We start from the raw sequence: 16728 nt of genomic DNA, 5'->3' as shown, positions 1-16728 counted from the left end.
GACTAGGGTGTTGCAAACACCTACATTGCTAGAAATAAGACTTAAAATACTCTAATGTCGTACTCAAGGCACATAATTGTATACATATATTCTGACAGGGATTATAACCTCCCGAAAACACCGATCAAGAATTCCTTTTACTGACAGGTCAGTTTCGGCAGTTTTCGCTGCCTCGTCAGTAAGGATTGATTTGACTTCGGCAGATTAAGGATTGAATTATCTATTATAAAAATCTCTGGATGATTTAGCGAATCGTTAATGTGTATACAAAAAAAAATAATGTAGAACCAGGAAGAATGTGGCTGGCAAGCAAGCTACTTACCACACAGCCACTCCTGCGCTTATATATATATATATATATATATATATATATATATATATATATATATATATATATATATATATATATATATATATATATATATATATATATATATATATATATATATATATATATATATATATATATATATATATATATATATATATATATATATATATATATATATATATATATATCCGGTCAGCAGAAGCTATGATAGACCGTTGACCAACACCATTCAATTTTTTTCTCCGTGTTTTTCTCCTTGTTTTCTCCGCGTTCTTTCTGTTGAAGAGCGTAGCTCGAAACGTTAAAGACTTTCCGTATTCCCGAGCGTCATACTAATACATCCTTTTGTTGTTTACACCACCTGTCCTCGTCTGTTATTGTTTTTTTCGTACATTCTCCCATATATATATATATATATATATATATATATATATATATATATATATGAGTGTGTGTGTATGTGTGCATGTATATATATATATATATATATATATATATATATATATATATATATATATATATATATATATATAAATATATATATATATATATATATATATATGTCTGTCTGTCTGTCTGTATACACACACACATTTGTAAGCTTTCATATTGCCCAGAAGATATTGCACCAATATAGAAACGTTTGTCTTCTCACGTATCACTACCCATGTCAAGTAAGTTTTCTCTTTCGTTTCTTACTATTTTCTATGAAATTAATATGTGCACGGGCATATGGCGTAGTGGTTAAGAGCGCGGGCTACTAATCCCAAGATTCCGAGTTCGATTCCAGGTAGTGACCTTGATAACAATAATAACAACATCGAAAAATACCTTAGGAATGAGAACCCAAGTTCGAAATTTCCCCATGGCACTTGATGAAGGCTAGAGGGTATATCAGCCGAAACATTGTGTTAACCACAAACAAGATGAGGACAAATATCCATCAAATGTAAATAATGTAATATTATATATATATATATATATATATATATATATATATTATGTATATGTATGTATGTATAGTAATAGGTTAGTACTATTCAAAGATCGTGGTGAAGGATGTTAGTACGGATGTATGCAGCTAGTATAGATGACAAAATGTGGAGAATATACAATAAAACGAATTTATTAACAACGTAAGTCGCACACTTTATCCAATATTTAAATCAAAAGTAATTTCGATAAGACGACGATTACCTTACAATTCACAGTTTAGCAACTAAATTTGCATGAAAAGGCGAATAAAAAATTCAAGTCATTTAGGAATGAAATAAATAAAACATGGACTACGAGCATTTCATAGCAAAACAATGCTTGTTACATAAGCAGAACCAGCTTAGCTAATATACATACATACACACATATTACATACATACATACATCGCGCGCACACACACACGATATATGAATGAATTATGGCCATTTCAACCGGACCGTCGACTTTTGTTGAATAAGTGACAACGCATAGAAACATTCTTAGTTTTAGCTATCTGTCTGGTCAAAGAACAATGAAATACAATATCGGGAATAATGCAAATGTTTCGTTTTCCTAATAGCTTCAGATACAAAATCTGGTGAGATCTCTGGCCTTGGTGAAAAATAAAAAAAATAAATAAAAAAAGACCCCATAGTTGCGAGATATTCAACAGCAAGTTTTTTACTCTCCTAGACAAATGAGGCCACAAACCTTAACAACATTTCATGCTGATACATTGCAGTTAAAAAAAAAAAAAGACGACAATTCTATAAAAGGAGGGTGTGGTAAAAACTGTATAGTCGTTGACAAAAGAAAGCAAACCAGTTAATACCACATTGAATTTGAAGCCACAATCACATCTATTCAGGGTAACGAACAAGTTCGTGTACGACACACTCTGATTTTCAGGTCATTGAAAGCGGAACGATTGTATTAGGTGGTATATGATGCCGAATAGAAAGCTTTGATATAAAAAAATGAAAGCTGCTTCTATGGCTTTCTGAGCAGGGTTTCATGTTTTGTTATTTGTCTTGACCATGAAGGCAATATATCCAGTGCGACTCGCTTCCAAAATAACAACAACAATAACAATGTTTTCAAATTTTGGCGATTTCGGGAAAGAGGGGTAAAGTAATTACATCGACCCTAGGGCTCAACTGGTACTCATTTTATGGGTCTTCGAAAGGATAAAAGCAAAGTCTACTCCAGTGAGATATGAGTTCAAAACGTTAAGACGGACGGCGAAATACCGCTAAGCATTTCGTCCAGCGTGCTAACGACTTTGCTGCCTCAAAGCTAATTCAACTTTGCACTTATGTCAGAATTGAACTCAAATACGGACATTCAAATGTCAGGTCTCTGTCAATTTCGACCATAGTACAAAGCCAATAACAACAACAACAACAATAATAATGATAATAATAATAATAATAATAATAATAATAATAATAATAATAATAATAATGATGATGATGATGATGATGATGATGATGATGATGATGATGATGATGATGATGATGATGATGATGATGATGATAATAATCCTTTCTGCTATAGGCACAAGGCCTGAAATTTTAGGATGGGGATAGTCGATTGCATTGACCCAAGGGTTTCACTGGTACTTAATTTATCGTCGCTGAAAGGATAAAAGCAAAGCCGACCTCTGCTGAATTTGAACTAGTAATAATTAATAATAATAATGATAATAATGATGATGATGAGGATGATTTCATTTATTTCCCACAAGGGCGAAAGATGAGCGGGACAATACAGAAACACACATAAAGTGTGGGGGTTTACATATAATAATGAAATTATTAAAAACAAAAAGGTATACACGGTATACACTGGAAAAAAAGACATGCATAGCATACAAAGGTAAAAAGAAAGGTGGGGGAAGGAGGATGATAGACATGTGGCCCTCCTGGTACAGGAACGTCTCTAGGAACAATCGAGGGACTTCACCGTCCGAGATTTCCCTGAAACCCTATGAGCACGTGCCCTCTCCAATTCCTTCTCTCCGACTCACAGGTCTAAACTTAGAGAAGTACCATCCACTCTTGCCATTTTCGCAACTTTCACCCAGCTTTCAATAAACTCACTCGAGGACAGCACTTGCCTCTCCACTCTCAATTTCCTTTTCAAGTGAAACTTGAAGAAGTCAATGACAGCTCTACCAAAGAGGAATGTATCTGTCCTCACGCCTTTCAGCCTTGTCCACCAAACAACCTCTTTCGCCACAGCCACCAGGGAAAACTGTCTTGCCTGCTCGATCGAAGGAGGGCGGCAGTGCAATCATTACTACAGACTCGGCCGACAGACGAATCCGTCCCACACGTAACAGCATAATAAGAATAAGAAGATGGGCCACAGCAAATATTCTGCTCAATACTACAGTTGTTTGACCTTAACCAGTTGAACATGTCGCTTAGTGGCTGATGATATGCGCATCTCACATCACTAGTAGAGGAGCGGGGAGCATCATATGTTGAGAGGAATTCTTTGGGGTTTGGATAATTCACCTCTAGAAACATGGGTGTTTCGTTCAACATCTTTAAACAACCCTATTGAAGGACCTTTTGAATGGTTTCGGCTACTTGACCTGAAGAAAATTTTAATTGGGCCCCACCTGCAAGGTCATGTGCTGTTTATCTTGATATGAATTCACCATGAGGAACATATGGTTCACCCTGTCGCGTACATTTCATTATATTATATTATTGTAAGTTTGTAAATAAAAACCGAAGCTGGAATTTCTTTGAGTAATATATTCTTTTATACACAATCACACATACCCGTGTGTATATATATATATATATATATATATATATATATATATATGCGAGTAAAAATAAATACAAAAAAAGGTGGATTTTTTTGTATGATTGTGTATAGAGGAATATATTATTTTGCTTAAAAGAGTTCCAACACTGTCTGTTTTTTATGTTTTATTTATATTCCTGCAGAACTAATGTGGGGTATAGAATATGGAATATACAATATATAATATAATATACAATATATAAAATAAAATAAAATAAAAATGGATGGCACCATGAAATAAAGTATTGAATGTAGATGAAATATTGAGTGTTCAATATAAAGGATCAAATATATAAATATATAAATATAAATATATATATATAAAGGCGACTCGAGTTTCAGGGCTATTTCCCTTCGTCATGGCCGGTATGACAGTCTTTAACATATATATATGTAAGCTTATAGTGATCACCGTGCAATGACTAATGAAAATAGTCAAATAATGGGGCAATTAAGCCCTCGACAGAAAAATATAAGCTTTCGTATCCGTGTGGGACACGACCCAACATCACTTTGTTAACGCTAATAAGTGTGTTATCCTCACACCAGCGAATTAGCCTCCCTGTTTCCGTCAAATTTAAGAACTATATTAGTTCCTAGTGGTTTTTTGTAAATTCATTTTAAAATGGAGGAAACAAGTTGTTAAAATATATGAGAAGTTTAATTCTTATATATTTTAACAACTTGTCTCCTTCATTTTTAACTAAATTGATGAGTTTTATGGGACTTCTTTCCATAAATTCACCATACATCATATACAAATATATGTGGGTGTGTATGTGTTTAAACATGAATTTATGTATACATACATACATACATACATAGTACATCTAATGTGTATGTACCTGCATTGCGTATAAACGTACAATGGAGAGTGAAAGAAAAGTAACAGCAAGCGGAAAACAAGTCAAGTAAAAGAATAATTGAATATTTAAGGCGTGTGACACATAAATAGCGCATGTTTCCTGAATGCGAGTCATTTTTCAAAGCGGTCTTTAATGTGAAATGCTGTGTACGAATAATTGGTGCACCTTGATACGGAGTTTGCATTAGAAGTGTTTATGAGAAAAAAAAAGAGAGGTGAGAATTCATATTGTTCATATATATATATATATATATATATATATATATATATATATATATATATTATACTGTGAAACTTAATTTAATTTTAATTTCTAATAAATTGAATTTAATTGAGTTTTTACCTATAAATTTGGATTTTAGTATATATATATATATATATATATATTATACTGTGAAACTTGATTTAATTTTAATTTTCAATAAATTGAATTTGAGATTTTACCTATAGATTTGGATTTTTATCCCTAATAATATTATAATATATATATATATATATATATATATATATATATATATATATATATATATATGCTGAGCGGCATTTCGTCTGTCTTAACATTTTGTGTCCAAATTCTGCCTTTGTCGGCTTTGCTTTTTATCCTTTCGGAGTCGTTAAATTAAGTACCAGTTACGCACTGGGGTCGATGTAATCGACTTAACCCCTCCCCCAGAATTGCTGGCCTTGTTTCAAAATTTCAAACAATTTATAATAATAATAACGAGAACAACAACAATAATAATAGTAATAATCGTTTCTACTATAGGCACAAGACCTGAAATTTGTGGGGAGGGGTTAAATCCATCACATCGACTCCAGTGTTTCACTGGTATTTAATTCATCGACCCCGAAAGGATGAAAGGCAAAGTCGATCTCGGCGGAATTTGAACTCAGAACCTTAATAATAATAATAATAATAATAATAATAATAATAATAATAGCAACAACAACAATCCTGTCTACTATAGGCACAAGGCCTGGATTTTTGTGAGGATGGGACAATCGAACATATCGGACCCCAGTACTTGACTGATACTTAATTTATCGACCCCGAAGCGATGAAAGGCAAAGTCGACCTCGACGGAAATTGAACTCAGAATGTAACGATGGGCGAAATACCGCTAAGCATTTCAGCGGGCGTGCTAACGATTCTGTCAGCTCTCCACCTTAATACTACTACTACTACTACTACTAATAATAATAATGGTTTAAAATTTTGTTACACGGGCAGCAATTTTGGGGTAGTGGGATGAGTCGATTACAACTGGTACTTATTTTATCGACCCCGAAAAAGGATGAAAGGCAAAGTCGACCTCGGCACAAGAGACACACAGTTATTATTATTATTATTATTATTATTATTATTATTATTATTATTATTATTATTATCTATTTATTTATTATTTTTAAAAATTTTATTTATCTATTTATTTATTATATCTTTCTCCGTTTTCTTCCTCTGTTTAGACGAACTTTCCTACCTTTTCGGACAAAACCTTTTGTAACCTTCGTCCTGTCTTTGTCCTTACATGTTTTTAATTGATATTAGCCCTTGTAGCCAATAAAACGAATTATTTATTATTATTATTATTATTATTATTATTATTATCATTATTATTATTATTATTATTATTATTATTATTATTATTATTATTATTATCATTATTATTATTATTATTATTATTATTATTATTATTATTATTATTACTATTATTATTATTATTATTATTATTATTATTATTATTATTATTATTATTATTATTATTATTATTATCCAGTAGTTTTATTTTTATAGCGTGCTTTCACTTCACTACCGAACGCAGCTCTGTGTGCCTTGGGTATGTGCTGTGGTTTGCTGTGATACTTTTATGGTTACTGTATTGAAAGTGTTTTGCGTAGGATGTGTGCAGTGCCCAGTAGTGCAATTTTCTGTATGTTATATATATTTGTAAGTCCTGGTGTTTTTGTTATGTATTTGTCTGAATATTTTTTATCATACCTAATGCACCTACTATGATAGGAATTGTTTCTGTTTTTAGATTCCACATTCGAGTTACCTCTATTTCCAGGTCTTTGTATTTTGAAAGTTTTTCCATTTCTTTTAGGGAAACGTTGTCATCTGCTGGTATTGATACATCAATTAGAAAGCATATTTTTCCTTCAAGATTTTTGACAACTATATCTGGCCTATTGGCCTTAATTTCTCTATCTGTGTGTATTAGCATATCCCAGAGTATGGTTGCTTTCTCGTTTTCTGTGACCTTTTCTGGCGTGTGTTTATACCATCTTTTTTTCTGTTGCTATTCCATCGTGTTGGCATAGCTTCTAATGTATATAGGTCCCAACTCTGTCGTGTCTGTGAATATATTCCTTTTTAGCCAGGACTGGGCAGCCAGAGATAATATGATTTATTGTTTCTTGTCTATCTCCATATATTCTGCAGTTACTTGTTTATTATTATTATTATTATTATTCAGTAGTTTTATTTTTATAACGTGCTTTCACTTCACTACCGAGCGCAGCTCTGTGCGCCTTGGGTATGTGCTGTGGTTTGCTGTGGTGCTCTTATGTTTACTGTATTGAAAGTGTTTTGCGTAGAATGTGTGCAGTACCCAGTAGTGCAATTTTCTGTATGTTATATATATTTGTAAGTCCTGGTGTTTTTGTTATGTATTTGTCTGAATATTTTTTTATTATACCTAAGGCACCTACTATGATAGGAATTGTTTCTGTTTTTAGATTCCACATTCGAGTTATCTCTATTTCCAGGTCTTTGTATTTTGAAAGTTTTTCCATTTCTTTTAGAGAAACGTTGTCATCTGCTGGTATTGAAACATCAATTAGAAGGCATTTTTTTCCTTCATGATCTTTGACAACTATATCTGGTCTATTCGCCTTAATTTCTCTATCTGTGTGTATTGGCATATCCCAGAGTATGGTTGCTTTCTCGTTTTCTGTGACCTTTTCTGGCGTGTGTTTATACCATCTTTTTTCTGTTGCTATTCCATAATGTTGGCATAGCTTCCAGTGTATATAGGTCCCAGCTCTGTCGTGTCTGTGAATATATTCCTTCTTAGCCAGGACTGGGCAGCCAGAGATAATATGATTTATTGTTTCTTGTCGATCTCCACATATTCTACAGTTACTTGTTATATTTCTTTTCATTATGTGTTTTTGGTAATTTCTGGTGGGGAGGCTTTGGTCTTGTGCAGCAATTAAAAATCCTTCAGTCTCTGCTTTGAGTCCTGAGCTTCTCAGCCATTGCTGGGATTTTTCTCTGTCTATTTCTTTCGCATTTAGTTTAGCCCAGTATTTACCATGTAGGGGCTTTTCTTGCCATCGTTTTATCATGGTCCGTTGCTGTTCTAGTTTTAGTTTGGATTTCATTTGTTTTATAGCTTTTGTTGTTTCTTCTTCTTCTTCTTCGTATTTGTTAGGTAGATTGATTTCTTGTTTGTATTTGTCAGCTTCCTTAAATACTGAAAACAGTTTTTTGTTTTGCTCGTGTTTTGTGGCTATTTGTATTAGTTTCCCTTGCTTCTGGAGTAGGTATTTTTGCAGTCCTATGGTGGTTATTTTATAATAGTTTTCTAGCTGTATAAGACCCCTGCCACCTTCTGTGCGTTGTATATATAGCCTTTCTATGTCAGATTTTGGGTGGTGCATCCTATATCCTGTCATTATTTTTCTTGTTTTCCTGTCTATTTTACATAGTTCGTTTAGTGTCCAGTTAAGGATGTTGTAGCTGTAGCTTATAACTGGGACAGCTAAAGTGTTGATACCCATTATCTTGTTTTTAGCATTGAGCTCTGTTTTTAGTATTGATCTAACTCGTCTATAGTACTCTTTCTTTATTTTTTCTTTCATTTGTGTATGTTGTATCCTATCTAGTTCATTGACTCCTAAATACTTATATGGTTGGCTTTCGTCTAGTTCTCTTATTTCATTGGCTTTATCTAGTGTTATATTGCTACTTTTAACTAATTTTCCTCTTTTCAGGGTTGCTTTGGCACATTTTTCTAATCCGAATTTCATCTCTATTTCCTTGGTAAAGCCGTGTACTGTCTGTAGTAGTGTTTCTAGCTCTTTGTCGTTTTTTGCATATAATTTTAGGTCATCCATATATAGAAGGTATTATCATTATTATTATTATTATTATTATTATTATTATTATTATTATTATTATTATTATTATTATTATTATTATTAAGGCGGGGAGCTGGCAGAATCCTTAGCACGACGGCCGAAATGCTTAGTGGTGTTTCAACCGTCGTTACGTTCTAACTTACGATACTGTGTCACCAGCTGTTGAAAATAGTCATCTTGTAAACTATTAAAAACAGAGAAGCAGGTGACTGTAACTAGCGACTGTTAAACTTACAAAATTCCTGATAAAAAGTTGCTCCTGCAGAAATATCTTACTAACAAAACAATATTGATCTCCCTGTCGTCTGCCTGTCACACAGAGTTTTATTTTCATTTCTTCTCTTTAACATGTCTGTATTCCTTCGTCTTTAAAATTTACAAATATTTCATGATTTAATTGTCACACCGACCTTGATTTCATTGTTTCTCATTTTGTGATTTCAGATATCTGCACACACTGGTTCAACAATGATTCACTTCAACGTAATTGTATTCCTCCTGGGTCTCTTCTCACCATTAGTTTATTCTCATGGCTGTCGTATGGAGGACGACGTGTGTGAGTTTAAGCTGGTAATTTCCTATAAATTAACTATGCTATACCAGAAGATCTTGGTACAACCCTATAATGGAAAACTCTACAGATATGACGTCACTAATTTTACGGGTGCTGAACCGATACCAACTGATAAAGTCATTACGATGGATGGTTTTTCTGAGGCAGTGAAGGTGATTACAATTAATGGCACAGTTCCAGGGCCAACAATAGAAGTTTATAAAGGACAAAGAGTCATTATTGATGTAGAAAACCATTTATTTTCAGAAGGTACGACAATACATTGGCACGGCTTGCATCAAAGAGGAACATCACATATGGATGGTGTACCTTGGGTAACACAATGCCCTATTCTACCAGGTCAAACATTCAGATATGAATTTAATGTTACACAAATTGGAACTTATTGGTACCATTCTCATCTTGGAACACAACGTACCATGGGACACTTTGGTGCTTTAATACTACACGAAAAGACAAAACCTAAAATGAAAGAACATGTAATGGTAATCTCAGACTACAATCATAACTGGGATTCCGATATGAGTTTTATAAAAGTTGGCATGGGACTTTATGTGAATAAGAAAAAAGTTGGTATTACCAAATCTATTGAAGGAGGAGCTTTTAGTCTCTTTCAGTTCAATTCCGGTCTTGTGAATGGTCGAGGCCGCTATTACGATGAATCAGGGAATCACAATGGGGCCCCGCTGACTGTCTTTGAAGTAAAATCAGGTGAACATTATCGTTTCAGAGTGATCGCTGCAGGGGCTCTGTACCCGTTTGAAGTATCTGTTGATGGTCACCAGATGGTAGTCGTTGCCTCTGATGGTTATGAACTGGAACCAACACCTGTTGATTTCTTTACCATCAACCCGGGTGAGAGAATAGACTTCACAATACATGCAAATAACTCTGTCGGAAATTACTGGATCCGCGGAAAGACACTGCAAATGGACAAAAATAATACATTTGAAGCAATTCTTCGATATGAGGGTGCTTCGGAGGAAGAACCTAGCTCCACTGCTTCTGACTGCGTTCAACAAAAGAACTGCACTTTATTCAACTGTCCTTTTCTTTATGATCCCTATAAAAGTGATAAACCATGTTTAAACTTTGGTGACTTGGAGTCTAATTATCCAGGTGTTGTACCGCCTTACCGGTCTGAGAAGTTTAAGGAATATTTTTTAAATTTTGCTTTTCCTGGTGAACGTGGGAACACACCTGCATCAATAAATGGTCGGGTGTTCGTGGAACCCACGGTAAACCCTTTAACGCAACCGAATGAAATAGACACTTTATGTGATAATGCCAATTGCGGTGTAGGTAAAGTTTGTCGTTGTACCCATTCCTTAAATCTCAAGCATGATTATACTATTCAGTTTGTATTGACAAACTTGGGAAGCGGTAACGGATTCTCCCACCCTGTACACATACATGGACATACATTTTATGTAGTTAAAATGGGATTCCCGAAATACAATGAAACAACGGGAGGAATAATAAGTGATACTACAGATATTGATTGTAGAGGTGATCCGAAAAAGAATTTTTGTAACGATGCAACTTGGTCAAACAGCAAATGGGTGGGAGACAACATCTCCGGAATAAAGTTAGAAAAGGCTCCTCGAAAGGATACAATTATGGTCCCAACAGGTGGATACGCTGTAGTGAGAATTGTTGCGGACAATCCTGGATCATGGTTCGTTCACTGCCACATTGAATTACACAGCAAGGAGGGAATGGCTCTTATTCTTAACGAATCTTTCGCTCAGTTGCCAGAAATGCCGGACAATTTGCCCGAGTGTCATAGCTTCAAGAAAAGCGTTTATAACATAAAGAAACATCCTGGAAAGGATGACGATAAGGACAAAAATGGTGGAGATAAAGACAAGAACCAAGATGATAAGGATGATAAAGGTGATAAAAATGGCGGTAAGGGATGTTTTATTTTTATTGTTCTTTAATCTTTTTCCTCGAGTTTCGTCTCTTATTTTATAAATATTCATCATAGAGTTTTTGATGTTTTATCTAGAAGGCAAGGCAGATAGGGTACTATCAGATAGTTGGTGGAATAAAAGCAGTACTGTTCCTGGGAACGAAGTAGATTGTGGTTTCGTGATTTTAGAGAGCGTGAGAAATGCCTGGAGAGAGAGGATGGATGGACGGAGTGAGAGATTGAAACGTTTGGCGATTATCTGTTTGTTCAACGTCGTCGATCTGTTGTTGAAGACCGTAGTTGCTGCTGTAGTCGTTGTCGCTGTTGTACTTCATAACCATGTCAACCATTGAGCTGAGATTCCAGAAATATATTTCAGGTTTTGTCATCCCTTTTTAAAAACTTTCTACACCACCCAACACTACAATATCAAATGCATCCTTTTCTAAATCGTTAGGGTTCGATCTCACACACACACACACACACACACACACACACACACACACACACACACACACACACACACACACACACACACACACACACACACACACACGCATACAAATATATATGTCTGCTCTTTATAGAGGGCAAGTAACAGAAGACAGTCTTCTCTTGTTGGTTGGTCAGAGAACGAAGTTCATGTGGGTAATAAATACAGTCTAATTTGATCAGACTGAATTGTATCCTATTATCCTTAAAAGCCAATTGCACCAGAGAACAAAAGGACGTTGAATATCAATAGATTAGGATACCTTCATGTTTGATAAATCCTCGACTACCAATGACATCAGCTGAGGCAATAAGTCAGTTTTGTTTTCTGCTATCAACTGCAAATGAAGATGAGGTTCTCCAGGAATTTTAAAGATGATTACTTGTTCCAGGCATTTCTTTAGATTTGCCATCAGGTCACGTACACACATACAATAAAGGAAACAACGTAAGTTCATTTCGTAAATTAGGATGAATACCCGTTCGTAAAGAGTTGCAGTTCTTTACACTTGACCAATTTATAAAATGTTAGTGTGGAGAGAAGAGAATCCCGATGTTCGAGCAATGTTTTTCATCGTGGCAGTGCTGGTGGTGGTTGAACATCATTGTTGCTAAAACTGTATTTCGTATTACTATGTTATTATTCAAACTGTATACGTATAGCTATTGTGGATTTCCTAGTAGATTACGTGAATGAAAAATGAAGATCAATGACAAACTAGTGTCTTACCAGTTGTTCTGTTTGGATTAAGTGAATTAAGTTTGTTGCTGGAGGATTCTCAGTGTAATGTGTTGTAGTCATTTGGCAAACAAGGAATTTATTCGTTGTAGGAACGCAAATCATTATTGACTGATGTATATCGCAGATGTACGGCTGTGCTTCATGAGTGACATCCTTTACTTGGAAAGCATAACTACTACAAACATTTCAAATAATAAACGAATACACTCTTACTAGTGATCATTTGTATGGAAGTCATCACAATTATGGAGTGATACATTGAGAACAAACACGTATTGAAATTAAAATGATACGAGTGGCTGCGTGTGCATGAATTATTTCTTGTCTGGTGATGTGGAAACTGAAGAAGCAAATGTATTTTTTACAGCAATAGGTTTATAAATAGAGTGCTAAATACTTAGAGAGTCTGAGTAGCATCTTTGGCTATTAGATCTTCCTTAATAAAGATACTTAATTATTTAATGATATTGTTACCTAAGTAAGAGAGAAATGACTTCTTGGAATGCAACCGCCATTGAAGTTTTATATATTTTTATCTTCTGGTCACACATGTGGAGGTGCGTAGCTTAGTGGTTAAAGTGTTGACCTCATGATCGTAAGATTGTGGTACCGATTCCTGGACCGGGTCACGCGTTGTTTTCTTGAGTGAAACACTTCGTTTAACTTTGCTCCAGTCCACACTCAGCTGGCAAAACTGAGTAATCTTGCGACGGACCGGTGTCCCGCCAAACAGGGAATATATACCCCACAAAAACCGCAAAATCGGCCCTATGAGTTTATAAGACCTGAGAAGAAAATTTACTACTATCTTTTACTACATATATCTAAAGTAGGGATGGGCAAACTATTTCAGATGTGGACTAGGTTGGGAATGTTTCGTTTCCTGGGTCAATACAAATACAATGAAATGAAAATTAGACCATAGAGGGGTTTGGAAGTTCTAGCCATGACTGTATATGTTTATATTCAGATACAGTATATCAAGCACATCATTTAATGTATCCATTTTTTAACGTAGCACAGGGTAATTCGAAGGAGAGTTGGTTGCTATTTCAGAGAATATATGTTTGTTCTTATTCCTAACACGTGAAGTTCGTAGGCTATTTCTGAGGTATTTAATGCGCAGTTCGAATTCGTTCCTCGTAAGAAAATGCATTATTGAAATAATTAAATAAATTTATGAAATTTCTCCTCTGACGGGGTCAGCTAGTATTTTAATAATTTGCTATTTGTACATCTACCCAATCAACTCAATATTGTTTTTCTTTATCTTTACAGCTGGAAACGACCCAACAGTAAAAGTGGCACTTGGAGTTCTAATCGCTGTCGTTTGTATCCTGGCCATTCTTGTTGTTGTTCTTGTGTTCATTGTTGTAAGAAAGCAAAAGAATTAACTTTGAAAATCATTTGAAATCAATACAATCATAGATAGCAGTGGGGGTTAGTGAGGTGGGGGAATCTAAGATGTGTTAAAGTAATTTTGTTGGGCATGTAAGTACGTAGTGTAAGGTTCGAGTGGGGTTTGGTAACTGATGTGTGTCGTGGGTGAAGCTGGTGGTATATAGTACAGATAGTGTATTAGTGATAGTATAATATGGTGTAATACAACGCCATTACGACGGCATTACTAATTTTACATTATTACTACACCATTATTAATGTGTGTGTGTGTGTGTGTGTGTGTGTGTGTGTGTGTGATGGTGTAGTAATAATGGTATTTATCCATGATTAGTGAAGGCTGTCTTCATTGTTGTTATTATTGTTTAACTATAGGTTTGAATCTATTGAATAGCAACGACCATCCCATCCCGTCTGATATGTAAATAATTTTTCTAGGATTACGTAATCTATCATGTCCAGTTTTTGCTTTGGAACGGAGGTAGATTTTTTACTTCTAATTTTACCAACTCCAGTTGACGCGTAAATATCCACTCGTTGAGATCATCCTATATTCATTGAAGTAAATTGTGAGTTTCTTTATGTTAATTAATGCTTTACTCTAACAATTATAAACGCTGTTTTGTCCAGAACACAGGTATTTAATAGTTGTAGACACCAGAAGTGAAGAGTATATACTAAAAGAGTTAACGAGAGATACTGATAGGGTAGAAGTATGATTCGAACCACTATCCTCAAGCTTATAACTAATAGAATGTTTTAATAAAAGCGCGTTTGTATAAGGTGTATGTGTGTGTGTGTGTGGGGGGGGGGGGTGTTTATTTCACAAAACAGTTGAAATAAATTTCTAGTATTAACTTCTTTACTAATATATTCAAATACACCTTTTATTATAACAAATATATGTAATGTCACTAATAATCTCATATCCAAAAAATTGTTGAAGGCTGTTTATATTATTGATTGCTATTAAAAGTCTTCAGTATTCAGCCTTATCTGGATTTAAAAATACAGTGATAATCTTTTGGCTTAAATCTGTCGCCCGTTCCAATATGTAAGTTCGTACATCAGATATTCGGTTCAGCCTAAATTTAAATTACTCACGTGACATAACTCTCCATTTTTCCAGTTTTAGTTGTCTCCCTTGTTACTTTGAACTGTTGGTTTCTGTTCATAGTTGGTTTCTAGTTTTATGGCTTCACTTGATGGTTTCGGACACTTATTTCGCTGCGAGGGTGAAGTCCACATCAGTCATGTAATATTATCTAAAATCTTCCAAAGGTGATGAGCTAGCAGAATCGTTAGTATGCCGGACAAAATGCTAAGCGGCATTTTGTCCGTCTTAATGTTCTGAATTCAAATTCCTCCGAGAGAGAGTTTGCCTTGCCATTCATCCTTTCGGAGTCGATAAAATAAGTACCGGTTGAGTACTGGGATAAATGTAATACATTTAGCTCCACCCCCCCTAAAATTGCAGGCGTTGTGCCAATATTTGAAACCATTATCTAAATCCTTACATTTCACTGATTAAATAGTTTAAAACATATCGTGTAAAAAATATTTTCGGAAGTAAGGACAATAATGGATTTCCCATTAAGGCTACATGGCGGTGTAAACCATAGTATATTGCGATTGTTATTGCAGTCTTATAATTTTAGGCAGCAGGAAGATAGTGATAACTGTAAAAATTAAAAAGTTATGTCAATATTCCCAAAACCGAATCACTAGCATACTAAACTACAGTCTAGGTAGAAAGAGATGTGTTTAGGCTGAACAACGAATACACGTGCAATACGTTTTCCCTTTTGCTTCATCAGAATGTGTTAATTGCATTTTCAATACAAATATATACATAGCTGAGGAGCGAACGAATCTAGATGTAAAATGTCGAAAAGAGGTGTAAAAGAAATGTGAGAGAGGATGAATAGGATACCCAACAAGAGGAAAGTTAGATTGAAGGGAGATAACTATTTCCCCATTTTTAGAAACAAAACGAAAAACGAAACCAACTCTACACGGTCATCGAAAAATAAGCTCAATACATACATCAAAACAAAAGTAATACAGATACAAACGAAATGCCTCAAATACGAACATCGAACCAAAACAAACAAGTTAAACAATATAATTTAAATGTACACTGATATTTTGAGCAGTTCATAAATGAGAAATTAATATTTTTACACATGATGTTTTATAATACTTATTATGATTTGTTGTTAAATAAAATATTTACATTTTAATATTCCTTGTTAGTTTTTATTACTGAAATAAACAGTTTACATTTGTGCTTCAAATCCCAAGATATGGCTAACTTGTCCTGTGGTTTTCCTCTTATCCATGTGTCGGAAGGACGAATGCACGCTACGCACCATTAAGAAGATCATCATGGAACGATTCACGTCATGCGTTAATAGATAAAGGAGAAAGCCTTGGTGAGGTCGATGAATGCAACATGTATGAGCT

The 16728-nt window shown here is 34.5% G+C and overlaps 1 protein-coding gene across 3 annotated transcripts in view; it reads left to right on the top strand.

Annotated features, from left to right (window-relative positions):
• LOC106881493 (multicopper oxidase 3) overlaps positions 1-16505 on the top strand; it is a 16601-nt gene extending 96 nt beyond the window's left edge. Inside the window, exons 1-3 of one of the 3 annotated variants that reach the window (XM_014931896.3) lie at positions 5109-5210; positions 9586-11626; positions 14143-16505. In XM_014931896.3, coding sequence (XP_014787382.1) covers positions 9610-11626; positions 14143-14258 — 2133 coding nt within the window. In that variant the 5' untranslated portion in view covers positions 5109-5210; positions 9586-9609 and the 3' untranslated portion in view covers positions 14259-16505. Of the gene's footprint in view, positions 1-5108; positions 5211-6786; positions 6944-9585; positions 11627-14142 lie in introns of those variants that run through there. The other 2 variants (XM_089364085.1, XM_052973961.2) reach the window with 2 other exon arrangements.
• Positions 16506-16728: the final 223 nt, after the last annotated feature.

Source organism: Octopus bimaculoides, chromosome 16 (assembly GCF_046866305.1).
Source record: "Octopus bimaculoides isolate indiv1 chromosome 16, ASM4686630v1, whole genome shotgun sequence".
NCBI classification, from domain to species: domain Eukaryota; kingdom Metazoa; phylum Mollusca; class Cephalopoda; order Octopoda; family Octopodidae; genus Octopus; species Octopus bimaculoides.
Note: the sequence above shows the minus strand (reverse complement) of the source record. Positions and strands in the feature narration are given on the sequence as shown.